This window comes from Monodon monoceros, unplaced genomic scaffold (genome assembly GCF_005190385.1).
Source record: "Monodon monoceros isolate NGI ecotype Baffin Bay Population unplaced genomic scaffold, NGI_Narwhal_1 Super_Scaffold_5, whole genome shotgun sequence".
Classification (NCBI taxonomy): Eukaryota; Metazoa; Chordata; class Mammalia; order Artiodactyla; family Monodontidae; genus Monodon; species Monodon monoceros.
Genome location: NW_021703782.1, coordinates 63,688,888 through 63,705,291, shown reverse-complemented (window position 1 = coordinate 63,705,291; position 16,404 = coordinate 63,688,888). Strand labels below are relative to the sequence as shown.

Below are 16,404 nucleotides of genomic sequence, written 5' to 3'. Positions count from 1 at the left end.
AGAGTCCTGTCCCGGGCAGACCTGGTATTACCATATTTCTTTTTGCATCAGAATCCTGTCTGGAAATATCCCTTCCAGGAAAGTACTGAATTTCTCTTCTGAAGTCAGTGTACCCAGTGATAGCAAATCCCAACCTCCCCCCTCCCACAGACTCCCACCAGGACAGCACACTGCTTAATTCGTGGCCACTGATCCTATTTCAGGAGCCACTGGCAGAGCTGCCCCGGGCACCCAATGAAGACAACACAGTGGGCAGGCTGGCCCGAGTGTCAACAGGGCTTGTCTCCTCTAAACACATGTCTCAAAATAGCAGCAAAGCCAATTCCAAAAGTTTCTGTTGCCACAGTCCTGGCTGCTTAGCGGGGCTTTCCCCAAGCAAAGTCCTGGCTCAGAAAGTTTGGGAGTGACTCAGCTACCGAAAATCCAGAAGCCAAAGAAAGAAGGCCATTTTCACATCCTCCAAAACTCAGAGAGCTGACAGCTTCTCTCTCTTTGCTTAGAGACTCCTCTTCCCCACAAGAAAATAAACCCAAAACAAAGATCTAAAGAAAGCCATCAGTGACGGACCATCCAAAAGCTAGTATCTCAGGGTTCACCAACTGAGCTTCTCACTCACTGGGATAACAGACCTTAAGTCAGGACGTGATTTTTATCCAATTCCCTAATAAAGGTTAATTTTGTATTTCTCTTCAGCTGGTATCATTTACTTTTCATCTCTTTCGCTTAGTATAGTTGCGGCCTATTAAACAAGAGGTAGTGTCTTGAATTTCTCTTGTACTTTCTGGCCAATACATCTCCTTAGTCTATATGTTTTAGAACGGCAGCACTCAACAGCCTACAGGATTCATTTAAGCCAACAAAGGAGCATTAGAACAATAACAAACGGGCATGGACTTTAGAGGCTCTGCTAAAACTACATCTTATATGTGTAGCTACATCATGGGTGTGTATGTGTGCATATGTGTGCATGTATATGTATATGTAAATTCACATACGTACACATATACATGTGTATGCATTTAGGCTCCTTTACATTTTTTACTAGCTTATAATTCTTGAGCACAAAGAAGCTATCCATTCATAACTTAAGAGAAACACAATAATCTGTGGGTTCTCAATTCTGTCTCTAGGTCACTGATAAGGAGTCTCTCATATCTGCTTTCAATAGGATTATTTGAAGGAGGTAAAAAAGGAGGAATATTTCAGGGAGCTTTGCCTTCCTTGGGGTCTCTGTGGTGTAGTTACTGGTGGGGGATGGAATCTATTCCAGATACCTTGAGTAGAAGGTGAACAGCACTACAAGGCTGAACTGGGAAGAGTTTCAAGGCATTTTCTTTGTCTGTGCATTTGGCTGGTTGAAATTCTTCACAACAGAAGCAAATCTTGCCTTCACCTAAGTCCACCTTAAGGGGAAAAGGCAGAACAACAATTTAATTGTTAAGTAAGAATACACAGGCCACACCATGGAACACCAATCCTACAGAATGAGATATGGCAGGGTTCAGTGTCAGGCAACGTCTACATCAGTCAGGACAGCCTAGGGTATGCTGGGTAACAACCAGCCCCCAAATTTCAGTGGCTTAATCAACCAAGGTTATTTCTTGACTATGCTACATGGCCACTGCAGGTCAGCAGAGGGCTCTGCTCATCATATTCCCTTAGGGACCGAAGTTGATGGAGCATCTACTATCTGAGGATTGAGGGTCACTATGCTAGAGACATGGAGAGTACATGATGAATTGCACATTGGCACTTAAAGCAGGTTTACAAGGTAAAAGGTAGGACACTCAGTTAAATTTGAATTCAGATAAACAGGTCATTCCTTAGGGTCAGTATGTCCCAAATATTGCATGAGATATGTTTATAGTAAAAAACGATTACTCTTTATTTGAAATTCAAATTTAATTTGGTGTCCTGTGTTTTCACTTGCTAAATCCGGTCACCCTAGCTTAAATCTTCCTCTTGGAAATGACACTCCTCACGTGAGCTCAGTTTCAGTTCCAAAGTAAATCATATGGCTCCACTTAATCCAAGAGGGCAAGCAAGTTCAATCTACCATGTGCCTGGAAGAAGCACAAGGTCTATTTGGTGAACAGTAGCCCTAAACCATGTAGGCTTGAAGAGATCTCTTAGTTCACATCTTCAGTGTGTTCACAGATTCTAGGAGAAGTTTTCTTTATTTGAAGTGATACAATTACTGATGAGTTATCTCATATATTTTTAGTGAGATGCTTTGCAAACTTTGGGTCACTTTTCCAAGTTTCCATTGAGTCAGGTTGGGAACATATGAACTAGCTGATTTGGGCTCATAAGACCCATAATTTGGGAGCAGAGGTTCATTCTTACTTGCTCTGCAGCTTGAGCTGTTAAAGTTGGCTATTCTATTTTGGCTAAAAAGAAAGGCCACACCTCTTTCATACTTGTTCAATTAAACAGGCGGCTTTGACTTCACTAGCTGCAAAATTCTTCAGGAACCTTTAGGAATGACTGAACATTTACAATGCTTTTGTTGCTTTTGTTGCTTAACAGAAAAAAAAAAAAGCCTTTTTTCTCATTGAATTAAGATTCTTATCCTCTAGTCATAGTGGAAAATTTCATGGTAGTTTCCATATTAGGAGGAAACTTAGTTCCTTCTAATATAAGTTGACTAGGAAGCCAAAGGGAAAAATTTGTACCACTGGATTACACAATTTTTGGTTTGGTTTTCTTTTTCTTTTGAATTGCAATTCACATACACAAATCATAAGCATACCATTCAAGGAATTTAGAGCCATGCATATACCTCTGTAACCCAAACCCTCATCAACATACAGAACATACCATCACCAGAGAAAATTCCTTCATGTCCCTTCCTATGGATCCCTGCCCACACCCTCCAAAGAGACAACCACTGTTTGGATATTTTTTCCATATAGATTAGTTTTGCCTCTTCCAGAGTTCCATGAATCCTACAACATTTTTTATTCCTTGTCCTTAAATCATACTGAAAGGGACGCATTACTAAAATAAACACTGATGCCCAGATTTTATATAAATTTTGCCTCTGATACAAAGAATTACAACTAGAGTTACCTCGATGGCCTCCATAATCTACCAATTCACAACCACTTTGGTTTACTGTCTTTTCCTGGTTTGTCCACAGAGATTGTTATCTCAGCAACGTCCCCACACCTAGATCCATGACTCCACAACAAAGGCACAAGGCTGTTTCTATTTGAATTTTTCTTTCATTGTCTCACATTTTTGAAGGTACATCCTGCTGCTAATATCTAGATTCTTGGCTTCTAAAGGAAAACTACTGTGGACATTCAGACAGGACTTCCCTAGGCAGGTGGGAACTATTCTTTCCCCTCAGGGATCGCTGACTTTCTCTTCGCTGCTCTTCCATAGTTAATCATATCCTTACACCAGGCTAAATTCATAAGGTAAATATTACTCCCAATGGGCTTCCTCCTTGAAAGTCTCCTGCTGAGAACTTCCTGTTTTAATACTAACAGCATTATTTAGTATAACAAAGAAGCACCTAATAGAGATGATTCATTCTTCTCATGTCTCCATTCTGTTCATGTACACAAGGCCCTCTCTCACCAAGCAGGAACCAAGCTCACGTTTTTCAACGCGACACAGTGCAATTTCCATTTCTTACATTGTATAAGCCTCAAGATCTTACCTGAGGACTTCACCTCCCCTAGGTAAGACTGGGTGTCATCTTACAAAGTACTCCCTTCCCACATGAGTCCATTCTTAATCCAAGGCATTATTTTAAGACAGAAACCAATCCTGTGTGGGCTGCACATACAGAAACCTCAGCTCTCTGGACTTTGGATGGCAAGATTTTCCAGGTAAGTGATAATTAATCCCTTTAAACAAAGGATCTTATCTGAAAGTTAATCACTATGCAAACAATAATGAATATCTATCACTGTGCCCAGCTGATACAGGAAAGCCCTGAGGCTTCCTGCAAAATGATTCTAGGCAACCGTGCCTTTTGTGTTCCTCATTCTTCCTGTTTCTGACCCCTTCACCTGCCTTCTTAATCCCATCTGCCCAATATTTCTGAAAACTTATTCTAACTTCTCTTCAATGTCTTTAACCGTCTGCAAACAACCCTGTTCGAATCTCCCCATTCTTAAATGAAAAACATCCCTCTTTCATACTTGATACTATTACCTGAAGCTGTCAGATCCTCTCCTTCCTCCCATCATCAATCACTATTATGGCTCTCTATCCTAGCCGCACATTAGAATCTTCTGGGAAGTTTTCCCAAAAATGACGATGCCATCTTTAGCAGCTAGGGAACTGCAAATTAAAGTAACGATGAGATCTCGACTTAGCCCCATCAGACTGGCAAAAAATTAGAGGGTAACACTTGTTGTAGGTAGAGGATTACTGGTAGAAACGTAAGTTAAAGCTCTTTAATAAAGGAACTGTCCATACATTTTAAATTAAATATACTTATTCCCAACCACTTCGGAAAACCGTTGAGCAGTTTCTTTTAAAGTTAGACATACGTTTACCACATGACCCAGCAATTCCATACTTATGTATTTACTCAAGAGAAATGCAAATAAGCCCCCAAAAAACATTATACAAAAATGTTCAGAACAGCTTTGTTCATAACACCCCTAAACTGGAAACAACCCAAATGCCCATCAACAGGAGAACTGATAAAACAAACTGTGCTATTTTTATACAATGAAATATTGCCCTGATTAAGAAAAGAGAGTGAGAAGGGAAGAGCAAACAACTGATATGACCCAAAAACATGGATGAATCTCAAAAACATCATGCTGAGCTAAATAAGTCAGACACAAAAAGGTACATGACTCCACCTGCATGAAGTTCAAGAACAGACAAAACGAAAACTCTTTGGTTGGTCACCAAACTCTCTTATGGTGAAAGAAACTGGAACAGTGGTTGCCTATGAGAGAGTTGAGACTGCCTGAAAGAAGACAGCAAATAACTTTCTAAAGTGATAAAAATGCTCTAGATTTTGTCTGGGGTGTATACATGAGTGTATTTGTCATGATGAATGTATACTTTGGTCAAAACTTAATGAACTGCACACTTGAGATCTGGTCATTTCGCTATAGATTTTATCTCAGTTTTTTAAAAAATGGATAGAATCATCAAATGGTTGAATGTGCTGTAAAAAAAAAAAATGAGACAAACAGAAGAACAATCCTTCTCCTGGGAGCCTACTCCGCTTAGGTCACAGCCCCGATGGAGATCTGCAGAACAGTATTCATAGCAGCACTGCTTCTATCTGTCAAAACCCAAACCACAACGGACAACAAGAAAATAGAGAACTGACTTGTTCAAAGGAAAAAAGGGTGTTAGAGCTGTACCTAATATATCTTTAAGTGAGAAAAACAATATGCAGGGAAGTGGATACAAAAGCTCCCATTTCTGAAGAATAAGTAGTGAACAACCCCACCCCATACACACCTACATAAGGTTACATGAGCATGAAACATGAAAGGAAATCCCCCAGCTTGTTACCGTGGATTCAGGGTGACTGGTGTAGATGGTGAGGCAAAGAGGGAAGGAGAGAATCCCTTCCTCAGAAAGACTCCACTTGCCAAATACGTTCCCTAATGAAAAACAATTACAATATGGTCCTGTTGATGAAAAATTAGGTGTGTTTTTATCCATAAAGACATGCAAAAAACCTGTCAAATGGTTAACTATGATGTCCCCAAACAGTGAGATTTCAAATGATTTTTAAGTTCCATCCTACACTTTTATGGCTTGTCCAATTATATGATCAGAAACAATCCCAGAGTTGGTTTTGTGGTGGGAAAATTTTTTAATTAAAAATACGCTTTAAAACTTAAAAAAATACTGATGCTAAGACCCCCACACCAGGGCAGTTGAGAATCTCTGAGTATGGGGCCCAAGTCTGGGTATTCTTTAAAAAGTTCCCCTAGGTGATTCTAACAGGGAGTCAGGGTAGAGAAGCACAGAATTTCTCAGAAAAGTCAACCATATAGACCCTTATGCCTTGTAATTTGGCTTCTGTTTGTTCCAGAGCCAACAGTGATCTAACCACTCAGGCTAACTACTAACCACTGCCCTTGGAATCCTCTCCTCTCCTGGCTTCGACCCACTCCCTTTATTTATTTATTGTTCAAGGCCCATCTCAAATACCTACGTTCCAGGTATCCTTTTCCCGTCTTCCCAAGAGTAGAAGTCCTTCTTCTTTTGCACCCCCAGAGCACTGTGTCTCACTCTGATGGCTGATCACAGACTCCCTTGCTTTGCAGTTGGGCATTTATTCATTCCCTCCACAAACACTGATCAAGCACCTGCCATGGTTATCCCACTCCTCTTGCTACGTGATAAACGTCTAGGTCAGAAACGATGTCTGACTTTTCTTTCTACTCTCTGCAGTTTCTAGCATGGGGTCTTGCATACAATAGATGCTACTGTTTTATCGAACTGTCTTTTAAAATATTATGACTTTTCACTTCTAGCCTGTCTGTTCTCTTTGCCCCTTCCAATTTTCTGTGTAATTAGTAACAGGAAGAACAAGCCTTGTTTAAAATTTATTTTCTGGGAACTCTATGTATGTAAAGAAGTCTGTGGGAGGTGCTGTTGAAAACTCCCAAGAAAATACAGAGCCAGACACTGTTCTTAGGAAGATTCCAGACCAGTAGAAGAGAGAAGAAAGGTATATGAATACCTTTAGTCCAAAAAAGGAAAGAGAAATGCTTCAGAGATGTACAGATAGGAATTCTGGAAGATTACCTTCCCTGAGGATCAGGGACTATTTCCTTAAGAAGATCATTGTTGAATGAGGCTTTAAAAGGCTGACACCATTTGGATGAACAGGGATGTAAGGGACAGGGAATGGTCGGGGGAGAGACAGCATTGTCAGAAACAGGAAAGTAGGGCAGGAGCTTGGGTAATGACATGCGGGCTCGGGCTCCATTACAGGGAGTGTGAGTTGCTGCAGCAGGAGAGCAGGATGAGGGCAAATGATACAGGGCCTTAAAAACCAGAAAACATTGTGAGCCTGTGCTTCCAAAACTTACACTTATTAAGCGAGGGAATGACAAAAATCAAAGAAATTTGTGAAGGGTTGTTAAGGAAGAGCAATAGGTTTTTAGTGAGTCCAGGAGGAGCTGTCCTATCTGGGAAGGCCATGAGTTTCACTGCAAGGACCTGGTCACCGTGTTTTGAGAAATGTGGCAGCCTTCTTCACTTGCATCCTGCTGGTTTTGAAAGGGCGAGATTGCCATGGAACCAAGTTCCAAATAGATGAGGTTTACTACAACCTGTAAAGAGTCCACTTCTTTTGCTTCGTGCCACAGGGAGATATTTGTTACAGAAAAGTCCTCTTAAAAAGTTCAGAGATGGCCAACAATTCCACCTTCCAGGCATATATTCCAGAGAACTGACCCATTTCCGTGGCAGCATTGTTCACAATAGCCAAAAGGTGGAAAGAACCCAAGTGTCCTCCGATGGATGAAGGGTAAACAAAATGTGTCCTCTATATACAGTGGAATATTATCCAGCTTTAAAAAGGAAGGAAATTCTGATACCTACTACAACATGCGTACATATTGAGCATGTTATGCTAAGTGAAATAAGCAATTACTAAAAGACAAATACTGTATGATTCCACTTATATCTGGCAACAAGAGCAGTCAAATCCACAGCGTCAGAAAGAGCGGTTGTTGGGCTTCCCTGGTGGCGCAGTGGTTGAGAGTCCGCCTGCCAATGCGGGGGACACGGGTTCGTGCCCCGGTCCGGGAAGATCCCACATGCCGCGGAGCAGCTGGGCCTGTGAGCCATGGCCGCTGGGCCTGCGCATCCGGAGCCTGTGCTCCGCAACTAGAGAGGCCACAACAGTGAGAGGCCCCCATACCGCAAAAAAAAAAACAAAAAAAAAACCCAAAAAACAAGAAAGAGTGGTTGCCGGAGGCCAGCGGGAGGAGGGGATGGAAGAGTTTTAGAGATCGGTTGTATAACAATGTGAATGTACTTAATTAACACTACTGAATGGTTAAGATGCTAAACTTTTTGCTACGGGCATTTTACTATAACAATTAAAAATCAGGAAAATAGAAACTGACATAGTACAGGTCCATAACCTCTTATCCACAATTCTGAAATCCAAAAAGCTCTGGAAACCAAAAATTCTGGATTACATTCTGTTGTCCAGACTCCACTGGGATGCTACAGAATAAACAGTATATGCGTCACATTTACCTTCTAAAAACTGGAAAAACTCTGAATGCTGAAACACACCTGGCCTCCAGAGGTTTCAGATAAAGGACTGCTGACCTAAATTCTGATAATATCCATTTTTCCTCTTTAGATGGGAGCAGATAGATATTGATTGTGGACAAATGATCCATCTATTCACTAACTAATGATGCATGTGGCTTCTCCTGGCTGGTCCCTGCTTTGGAAAAAAAAATTGACAACCTGAGTAAAATACTTAGCAGGAAGCTCTTTGTTTTGTTTTCCTGCTTCCTTTTACCAACTTCAGGTTTCATTTTAAGATGCTGCCTGGTCCTGGGTGTTGCCAGCCACACACTGGCACCCGGGAAAGCCGGGCAGGCCAGGGTCGGCCCAGGTGCACAGCGATGATTCAGAGCTGCTTACCAGATCACACCTGGGCACGCTGGACACGAACTGGGCCCCTTGGCAGCCTAGGATAAATCCGGCTAAATTCAGGAGGACACACACCACAGAGAGCAGCACAAAAAGGTTCACCTGAAACGGCAAGAAAAGAGGCAGTTAGAAAAAAGACCGTGGCTAAATTCAGAGATAGTTTTGTCTGAGTAAAAAAACTCATATTCTTTCCCTAGAGGAAACATTAAAAAAAAGTCAGAACAATGTTTTTAATGTACAAACTTTTTTTTAATGTTTTAATGTTTCTAAAACATTTTTTAGAATGTTTTAAATTGTGCTGAGGAATGTCCCTGACCCTCAAGTCTTCTCAGTTTCCAGTCCCTACTTTTCTTGCTCTTTGCAAATGAGGGAGTTCTGTTAGCTGTACACTACCTTAAGCCATGGCTATTTCCTCCTTGAGCCATTGTTATTTTTTTCTGACTTTTACAGGATCATGGTAACTAGACAAATGGAGAATTCTAGAATATAAGTGGAACTCAGGAAAATCAAGGAGCTCAGAGCCATTACCAGCCAGAAATCACAGTATGTGTGAAAATAAAGATGAGTCTTTCTTCAGTTCCAAACAGTGTTGGTACTAAAGAAAAGGTGTGCAGTGATCTTCCATGTACTTGTATCCAAAGTTAAATATTACAAATATTACCCTAAATGATTAAGAATTGACAGAAATCAACCAAGAAGCCAGTATTTACTTAGCGCAAATTAGAGACTACAAAGGCTTTTCAACCTGAGAACTCTGATTACTGTCAAAATCAAACCTTAATGTAAATATAAAAGATTGGAGCTAATGATTATCAGTGTTAGAACCAAGCAACATTTCAGGTAGCTGATATGTCAGAACTGGCTGGCAAATGAGTTCACACGTGAACTCTACTACAGAAAGCTCATCCTTTATTGCTGGTATTCCAAGAAGCTTGAAAGTATCTCCCCAGACCCAGGTTATGAGTCAATATTTAGTATCACATGATGCCACTTTTCTTAAGAGGAATTCTTCCTTCCTCTCCAAGAGGAGCTTATGAATTATAAATACCGAGTGACTCCAGGAATCCAGACCCTTGCTGGACGTGACTGAAGACTCTTTCCTGACCAATGAACAAGGCGACTCATTTTTCACTGAGGAATCTGGCTTCTACTTCTCTCCTTCTTTGTTAATTTGTAAAAGGACTGTGTGCCCTGTCATCAAATCTTGAGGAAAAAGCTGGAAGCGGCTACTGTGTTACTGTTTCCCAGGCTAGATTCTTCCAGGTCTGTAGTACTTGACTTGCACTGTGCCCCCTTGCAAGAGCCCCCTCTTGCACTGCCAAAGCTTTTCGGAAAATGAGAATGCATAATTGGCAAAAGACAGGACATGGTCTTCTAACATGGGCTTCTTTTATGCCCTGGCAGTTGCTATTCAAAGAGACCTAATACATCTGGAATCTTCACACCCAGCAACACAATAATTGTTACTACGGGGAAGTCTTGAACTTGCCTTTAGAAATTTTTTTTTAATGCAATATCAGATGCCTTAAAAAGAAAACATGGTTATAATCCTTATTCCTACCAGCCCACCACGAATCTTCATAACTGAAACTTAGCAGCATCAGATATGGAGTGGGTGAGAGTCCATTACCCAACACTGGACCCCAAATCTCTCCATTAAAATCTTAAATCCAGCTCATCAAAAGACACCATTAAGAAATCAATACAGGATTTCCCTGGTGGTACAGTGGTTAAGAGTCCACCTGCCAATGCAGGGGACACAGGTTCGAGCCCTGGTCCGGGAAGATCCCACATGCCACGGAGCAACTAAGCTGTGCGCCTCAACTACTGAGCCTGTGCTCTAGAGCCCACTTGCCACAACTACTGAAGCCCACGCGCTTAGAGCCTGTGCTCCGCAACAAGAGAAGCCACCACAATGAGAAGCCCGCATGCTGCAACGAAGAGTAGCCCCTGCTCGCTGCAACTAGAGAAAGCCCACGCACAGCAGCGAAGACCCAACGCAGCCAAAAATAAAATAAATATATAAATAAATAAATATATATATATATATATACGAGCTTTTTTTAAAAAAAAAAGGGTAGTTGCCTGTTTTGGGGAGGAGGCGTGGAATGAGGGGCTGACTGGGAAGAGATAAGGAAATTTTCTGGAGTGATAAAAATGTTCTATATCTTGTTTTGGATATTGGCTACATGGGTGTATCCAACTGCTAAAACTTAGCTAACTGAACACTTATGATCTGGGATTTATATAAATTATATTTAATATATATTTTTTAAATAAGGAAGAAAATCCTGAGTACAGCTGCCAAGACAGGAGTGTGAGATCATATAGTGAATACGATCTACTTCTAAAATGTCAGAACAACAAAATCAAGATGAGAGAAGGCCCCAGGGATTCACTGCCTGGTGGGCTTGGCTTCTCTCCTACACTGGAGGGGCTGCTAATGAGAAGTTAAAGCCACATCACCAGAATGCCGCCCTGCGAACCCCAGAATGAGGACATGGGCCAAGGCACACAGGCTGTGTACAAAATAGCCGTGCACTGTTCCCCAAATTTATCCCTAAATTTGGCTTTTTTATTACTATTATTAAAACTCTGGCCAAACATTGGCCAAATGGTCATCTAATTACAGTAAGTCCCCTACATACAAATGAGTTCCGTTCAGAGAGCGTGTTGGTAAGTCTAATTTGTTCATAAGTCCAGCAGAGTTAGCCTAGGTACCCAACTAACACAATCGGCTATATAGTACTGTACTGTAATAGGTTTATAATACTTTTCACACAAATAATACATAAAAAACCAACCAACACAAAAAATAAAGAAAACATTTTTAATCTTACAGTACAGTACAACAGTGGCATACAGGGGCTGGCATCAAGTGAACAGGCAAGAAGAGTTACTGACTGGAGGAGGGAGAGGAGGTGGGAGACTGTAGAGCTGAAGGATCGTCAGCAATAGGAGACGGAGGGCAAGCTGCCATTTCACTCATGCCTGAATGCATGTTCGCATCTTTGAAAGTTCTCAACTTGAAGGTTTGTAGGTAGGGGACTTACCGTACTCTAGGGGACTTACCGTACTCTAGTATAGACCACTGTGGTATATATCAGACGTGGCAGATATTAGGATACCAAGCATATCACTTTCAGAGGTTGGATCAGGCTCAACCGTACAAAATATTGGAGTTATAAGGGATTCAGGATATACAGGGACCTTCAGAATGGACCCCTCTGGCTTTCACCTAGTTATAATGGTATAACATCCAGGACTCAAATATCCATCTGAACCATCACCAGATGGCATCCCCTTAAACAGAAGACAGTGAAAAATCAGCTACTAGTGAAGAACATCATAGTCACAAAGCCCACAGAGCTATACCTGGAAAAGGGAAGAATTTCTTGTATTTTCTTCTATTGTCATCATTCTTGCCTTTAAAAAAATCATTGCAGGTGATTTGAGTTTCTCTTTGTGAAAGACACCAGAATTTGGGATCAGGCTTTCCCCTTGCTTGCTGTGATATCTTAGACAACGTCCATGAGACTCACTTTTCTCATCTGTTAAAAAGGTCTATTGTCCTACTGGGAGAAAATATTTGCAAATGATGCAACTGACAAGGGCTTAATTTCCAAAATAAACAAAATAGCTCATACAACTCAACAACAACAGCAAAATAACCCAGTTGAAAAATGGGCAGAAGACCTAAATTGACATTTCTTCGAAGAACACATACAGATGGCCAACATTCACATGAAAAGATGCTCAACATTGCTAATTATTAGAGAAATGCAAATCAAAACTACAATGAGGTACCACCTCACACCAGTCAGAATGGCCATCATCAAAAAGTCTACAAACAATAAATGCTAGAGAGGGTGTGGAGAAAAGGGAATCCTCCTACATTGTCAGTGGGAATGTAAATTGGTGCAGCCACTATGGAAAACAGCATGGAGGTTCTTCAAAACACTAAAAACAGAGTTGCCATATGATCCAGCAATGCCACTCCTGGGCATATTCTGGACAAAACTATAAATCAAAAAGATACACGCATCCCTATGTTCAGAGCATCACTATTTACAATAGCCAAGACATGGAAGCAATCTAAATGTCCATGGACAGATGAGTAGATAAAGAAGATGTGGTACATATATACAATGGAATATTACTCAGCCATAAAGAAGAATGAAATAGTGCCATTTGCAGCAACATGGATAACCTAGAGATTACCATAAGTCAGAAAGAGAAAGACAAATACCATATGATATCACTTATCTGTAGAATCTAAAATATGACACAGGGCTTCCCTGGTGGCTCAGTGGTTAAGAATCCGCCTGCCAATGCAGGGGGCACAGGTTTGAGCCCTGGTCCAGGAAGATCCCACATGCCACGGAGCAACTAAACCCACGCACCACAACTACTGAGCCTGCGCTCTAGAGCCCATGAGCCATGAGTACTAAGCCCACGTGCCACAGTTACTGAAGCCTGCACGCCTAGAGCCCGTGCTCCGCAACAAGAGAAGCCACCGCAATGAGAAGCCCGCGCACCGCAATGAAGAGTAGTCCCCACTCCCCGCAACTAGAGAAAGCCTGCAGCAGCAACAAAAACCCAACGCAGTCAAAGATAAATAAATAAATTTATTTTAAAAAATAAAATAAAGTGAAATAAAATATGACACAAATGAACTTACCTACGAAACAGAAACAGACTCACAGACATAGAGAACAGAATTGTGGTTTCCCAGGGGAAGCGAGGGGGAGGGAGAGATGGATTGGGAATTTGGGATTAGTAGACATAAACTCAATATTATACATAGAATGGATAAACAACAAGGCCCTACTGTATAGCACAGGGAACTATATTCAATATCGTATCATAAACCATAATGGAAAAGAATATAAAAAAGAATGTGTATATATGTATAACTGAATCATTTTGCTGTACAGCAGAAATTAACACAACATTGTAAATGAACTACACTTCAAAAAAATAGGTTAAAAAAAAAAGGTCTATCATCCTAGGTACCTCCCAAGATTAATGAGAGACTCACACAAAATGATGTATATGAAAATCTTCTGTATCTCGCAAAATGCTAGGCAACCAGTTTTACTATTACTAATAATAGGCATTTCCTCTTTAGGGGGGCAGCTTTTTATTATAAAATGAATTTCACTCCATCTAATACCAGCACCTTGTATCTTACACTTGTGATGCACCTGAATTTGTGGCAGCTGGAAAGGATATATACAAACTGTAAGAATGATCTGTAGGTATATTGTTTCCAAAACTTCTCCATAATTCTTTCTGCGACCTGCTTTAGGAACTCACTCCACCACGCTGACCATTGTCACATGTACGGGGTGTCTCCTGTTGGCCCCTCCAGATCCTCTCTCTACTCTTCACTCCATCCCCTCCTCCCATGGAGACTGACCCGCAGACCGTATCACTGGGGCTCCTTTGCCCTCTGGTGTCTGGTTTGGTTCAGCCAATGGGGAGGCCTGGCAGAAGATCCATGGGAGGGAGGAGAGTGAGGCTGGGGTGTTTTTCTCCTGGTTCCCTCTCTGCAGCCTCAGGATGGCTGTGTCCCTCATGAAAAGCCACAGGTCAGGCTTCCCTGGTGGCTCAGTGGTTGAGAGTCCGCCTGCCGATGCGGGGGACGCGGGTTCGTGCCCCGGTCCGGGAGGATCCCACATGCCAGGGAGCGGTTGGGCCCGTGAGCCATGGTCGCTGCGTGTCCGGAGCCTGTGCTTCGCAACGGGAGAGGCCACAACAGTGAGAGGCCCGCGTACCACAAAAAAAAAAAGAAAAGCCACAGGTCCTCTCAAGGTCTCAAGGGGTCCCTCTGTACATGATCCCGACTTCCGGATTCTGACCACCGTTCTCCCGTCAGGACTAGGGATGGTAACAGCTTCACTGTCCCCTACACCCTGCACAGACCTTTGTGAACAGGCCCGTAATTAACTGCTTGTCAAGTTATAGTTTTATTGTCATCTGTGTTTTACCAAGACCTTGACTAACAACAACTTCTCTATAAAATTTTTCCTTACATTTAACCTAATTTTTTTCTGCTCTTTAAGCCTAGCTCCTATTGTTCTCACTTCAAATTCAACATTACTTGTTCAATGAAGTGAACCCCATGGGTTACAGTCCCTGAATTCTACTGAAGCCAATTCATCACTGGGTTTTACCATCAAGAAAAAGAAAAGCCCAGAGTTGATGGAGAAATGTCTTTCTAGAACTTGTACTTTACACATGAAAGACAGTGGGACACAGAAAGCAGAGAGCTTGCCTCACTGCATCCTGTGGCTTTTTAGGGTAAAATGCAAAATCCAGGATCCAAAGAGCTGGTCCTCTCACAAGGACAGGCAACGTGAGTTAAGCCTTTTATGTTTTTGGTTTTATTGTTACTAACTTGAATCATGAGTATCTTCTGATACTTATATACCAGGTAGCTTGACACAAAAGGTATGTTTTTCAATTGAGTATTTGGAATTCACCTTGACACTGATCTCCTGCAACTGTGCCCCGAGTTCATTCCAGGTCTCAATTAACTGACCCAATAAAAGAATGTCTGGGGAAACTGAAGCTATCCAAGAAGAAGCATCGCCTTCAGTTTGCCCATTCCTACCTGCTAAGAAAGTTCCTCATAATCCCCATCACATAACATCATTAAATAATTATGCCTATCACAGCTTGGTATTGATGAGTGTCTTTTTTGATACAAGATTTCATTCTCTAAATAGACTGACCTTTCCCTGCTGCTTAAGGACTTCCACTTTGCTTTTTACTTCCCTACTGCTCCAAGCTCAAGATGCATCTGAAAAGTCAACTATGTATGTTTAAATAAATAAACAGTTCCAGTAATTGTGTGAAGGTAGAGTAGCTTAAAAATGAATGAGTTTAGTGAAGTGAACTTAACCATTTAGTTCTACTAATTCCTGAAAACCCATTAAAATGGCAATAAAGGAAATATTTTAAATGCAGAAATCCATAAGGACAGAGAGAACAGAAAAACGGCAGTAAAATTTTAGAAGTTAGAAAACCAGCGGGCAAGCATAAATTGACTCAGTGGTCCTGAGAAAACTCAATCTCCTACAATAGCAATGAGGAAAGCCAAAACAGCAGAATTTATTCCTCAGAATCTCCAAATGTTCAGAAATGGGTGGCAGCAGATACCTCTGGATATGAAAGTGAGGCTAGAAAAGGACTGACTGTGAGTCTCAGAAACAATTAGAAAATGGCACAACCACTATGGGAAACTATTGGCAGTTTCTAATAAAGTTAAATATCTACCACCCTATGACTCAGCAATTCATTTTTAGGTATATACATTAGTGTATATGCCTAGAAAAAGACATGTACAAGAATGTTCAGAGCAACTGGTTCATAACAGCCAAAAGCTAGAAACAATCCAAACGTCTAAGAATAGGAGAACAGATGAACAAATTGCAGTCCACTCATAAATGAAATAAAACCCACTGCTATGGTTTCAATGTTTGTGTCCCCCAAAATTCGTAAATTGAAATCCTAATCCCAAAGCGATGGTATTAGGAGCTGGGGCCTTGGGGAGGTAATTAGGTCACGAGGGCAGAGTCAATGGGCAAGCATAAATTGACTCAGTGGTCCTGAGAAAACTGAATCCTACAATAGCAATGAGGAAAGGCAAAACAACGGAATTTATTCCTCATGAATGGGATTAGTGAACTTGTGTGTGTGTATTTTTTTCTATTTAAATATCAAAAGCTCGCCAAATTCTTTCCTTTAGAAACTTCTCAAAAACTTTTAATT

General features: G+C 41.2%; 1 protein-coding gene across 2 annotated transcripts in view; it reads right to left on the bottom strand.

The window, feature by feature from the left end:
- The window catches only part of FAM189A2 (family with sequence similarity 189 member A2), a 60,800-nt gene that overhangs the window by 14,961 nt on the left and 29,435 nt on the right, over positions 1 to 16,404 (bottom strand). For both annotated transcript variants that reach the window (XM_029201321.1, XM_029201320.1), the window contains 2 exons: positions 8,617 to 8,727; positions 1,275 to 1,403 (listed from right to left, as the gene is read on the bottom strand). In XM_029201321.1, coding sequence (XP_029057154.1) covers positions 1,275 to 1,403; positions 8,617 to 8,727 — 240 coding nt within the window. The remainder of the gene's footprint in view (positions 1 to 1,274; positions 1,404 to 8,616; positions 8,728 to 16,404) is intronic.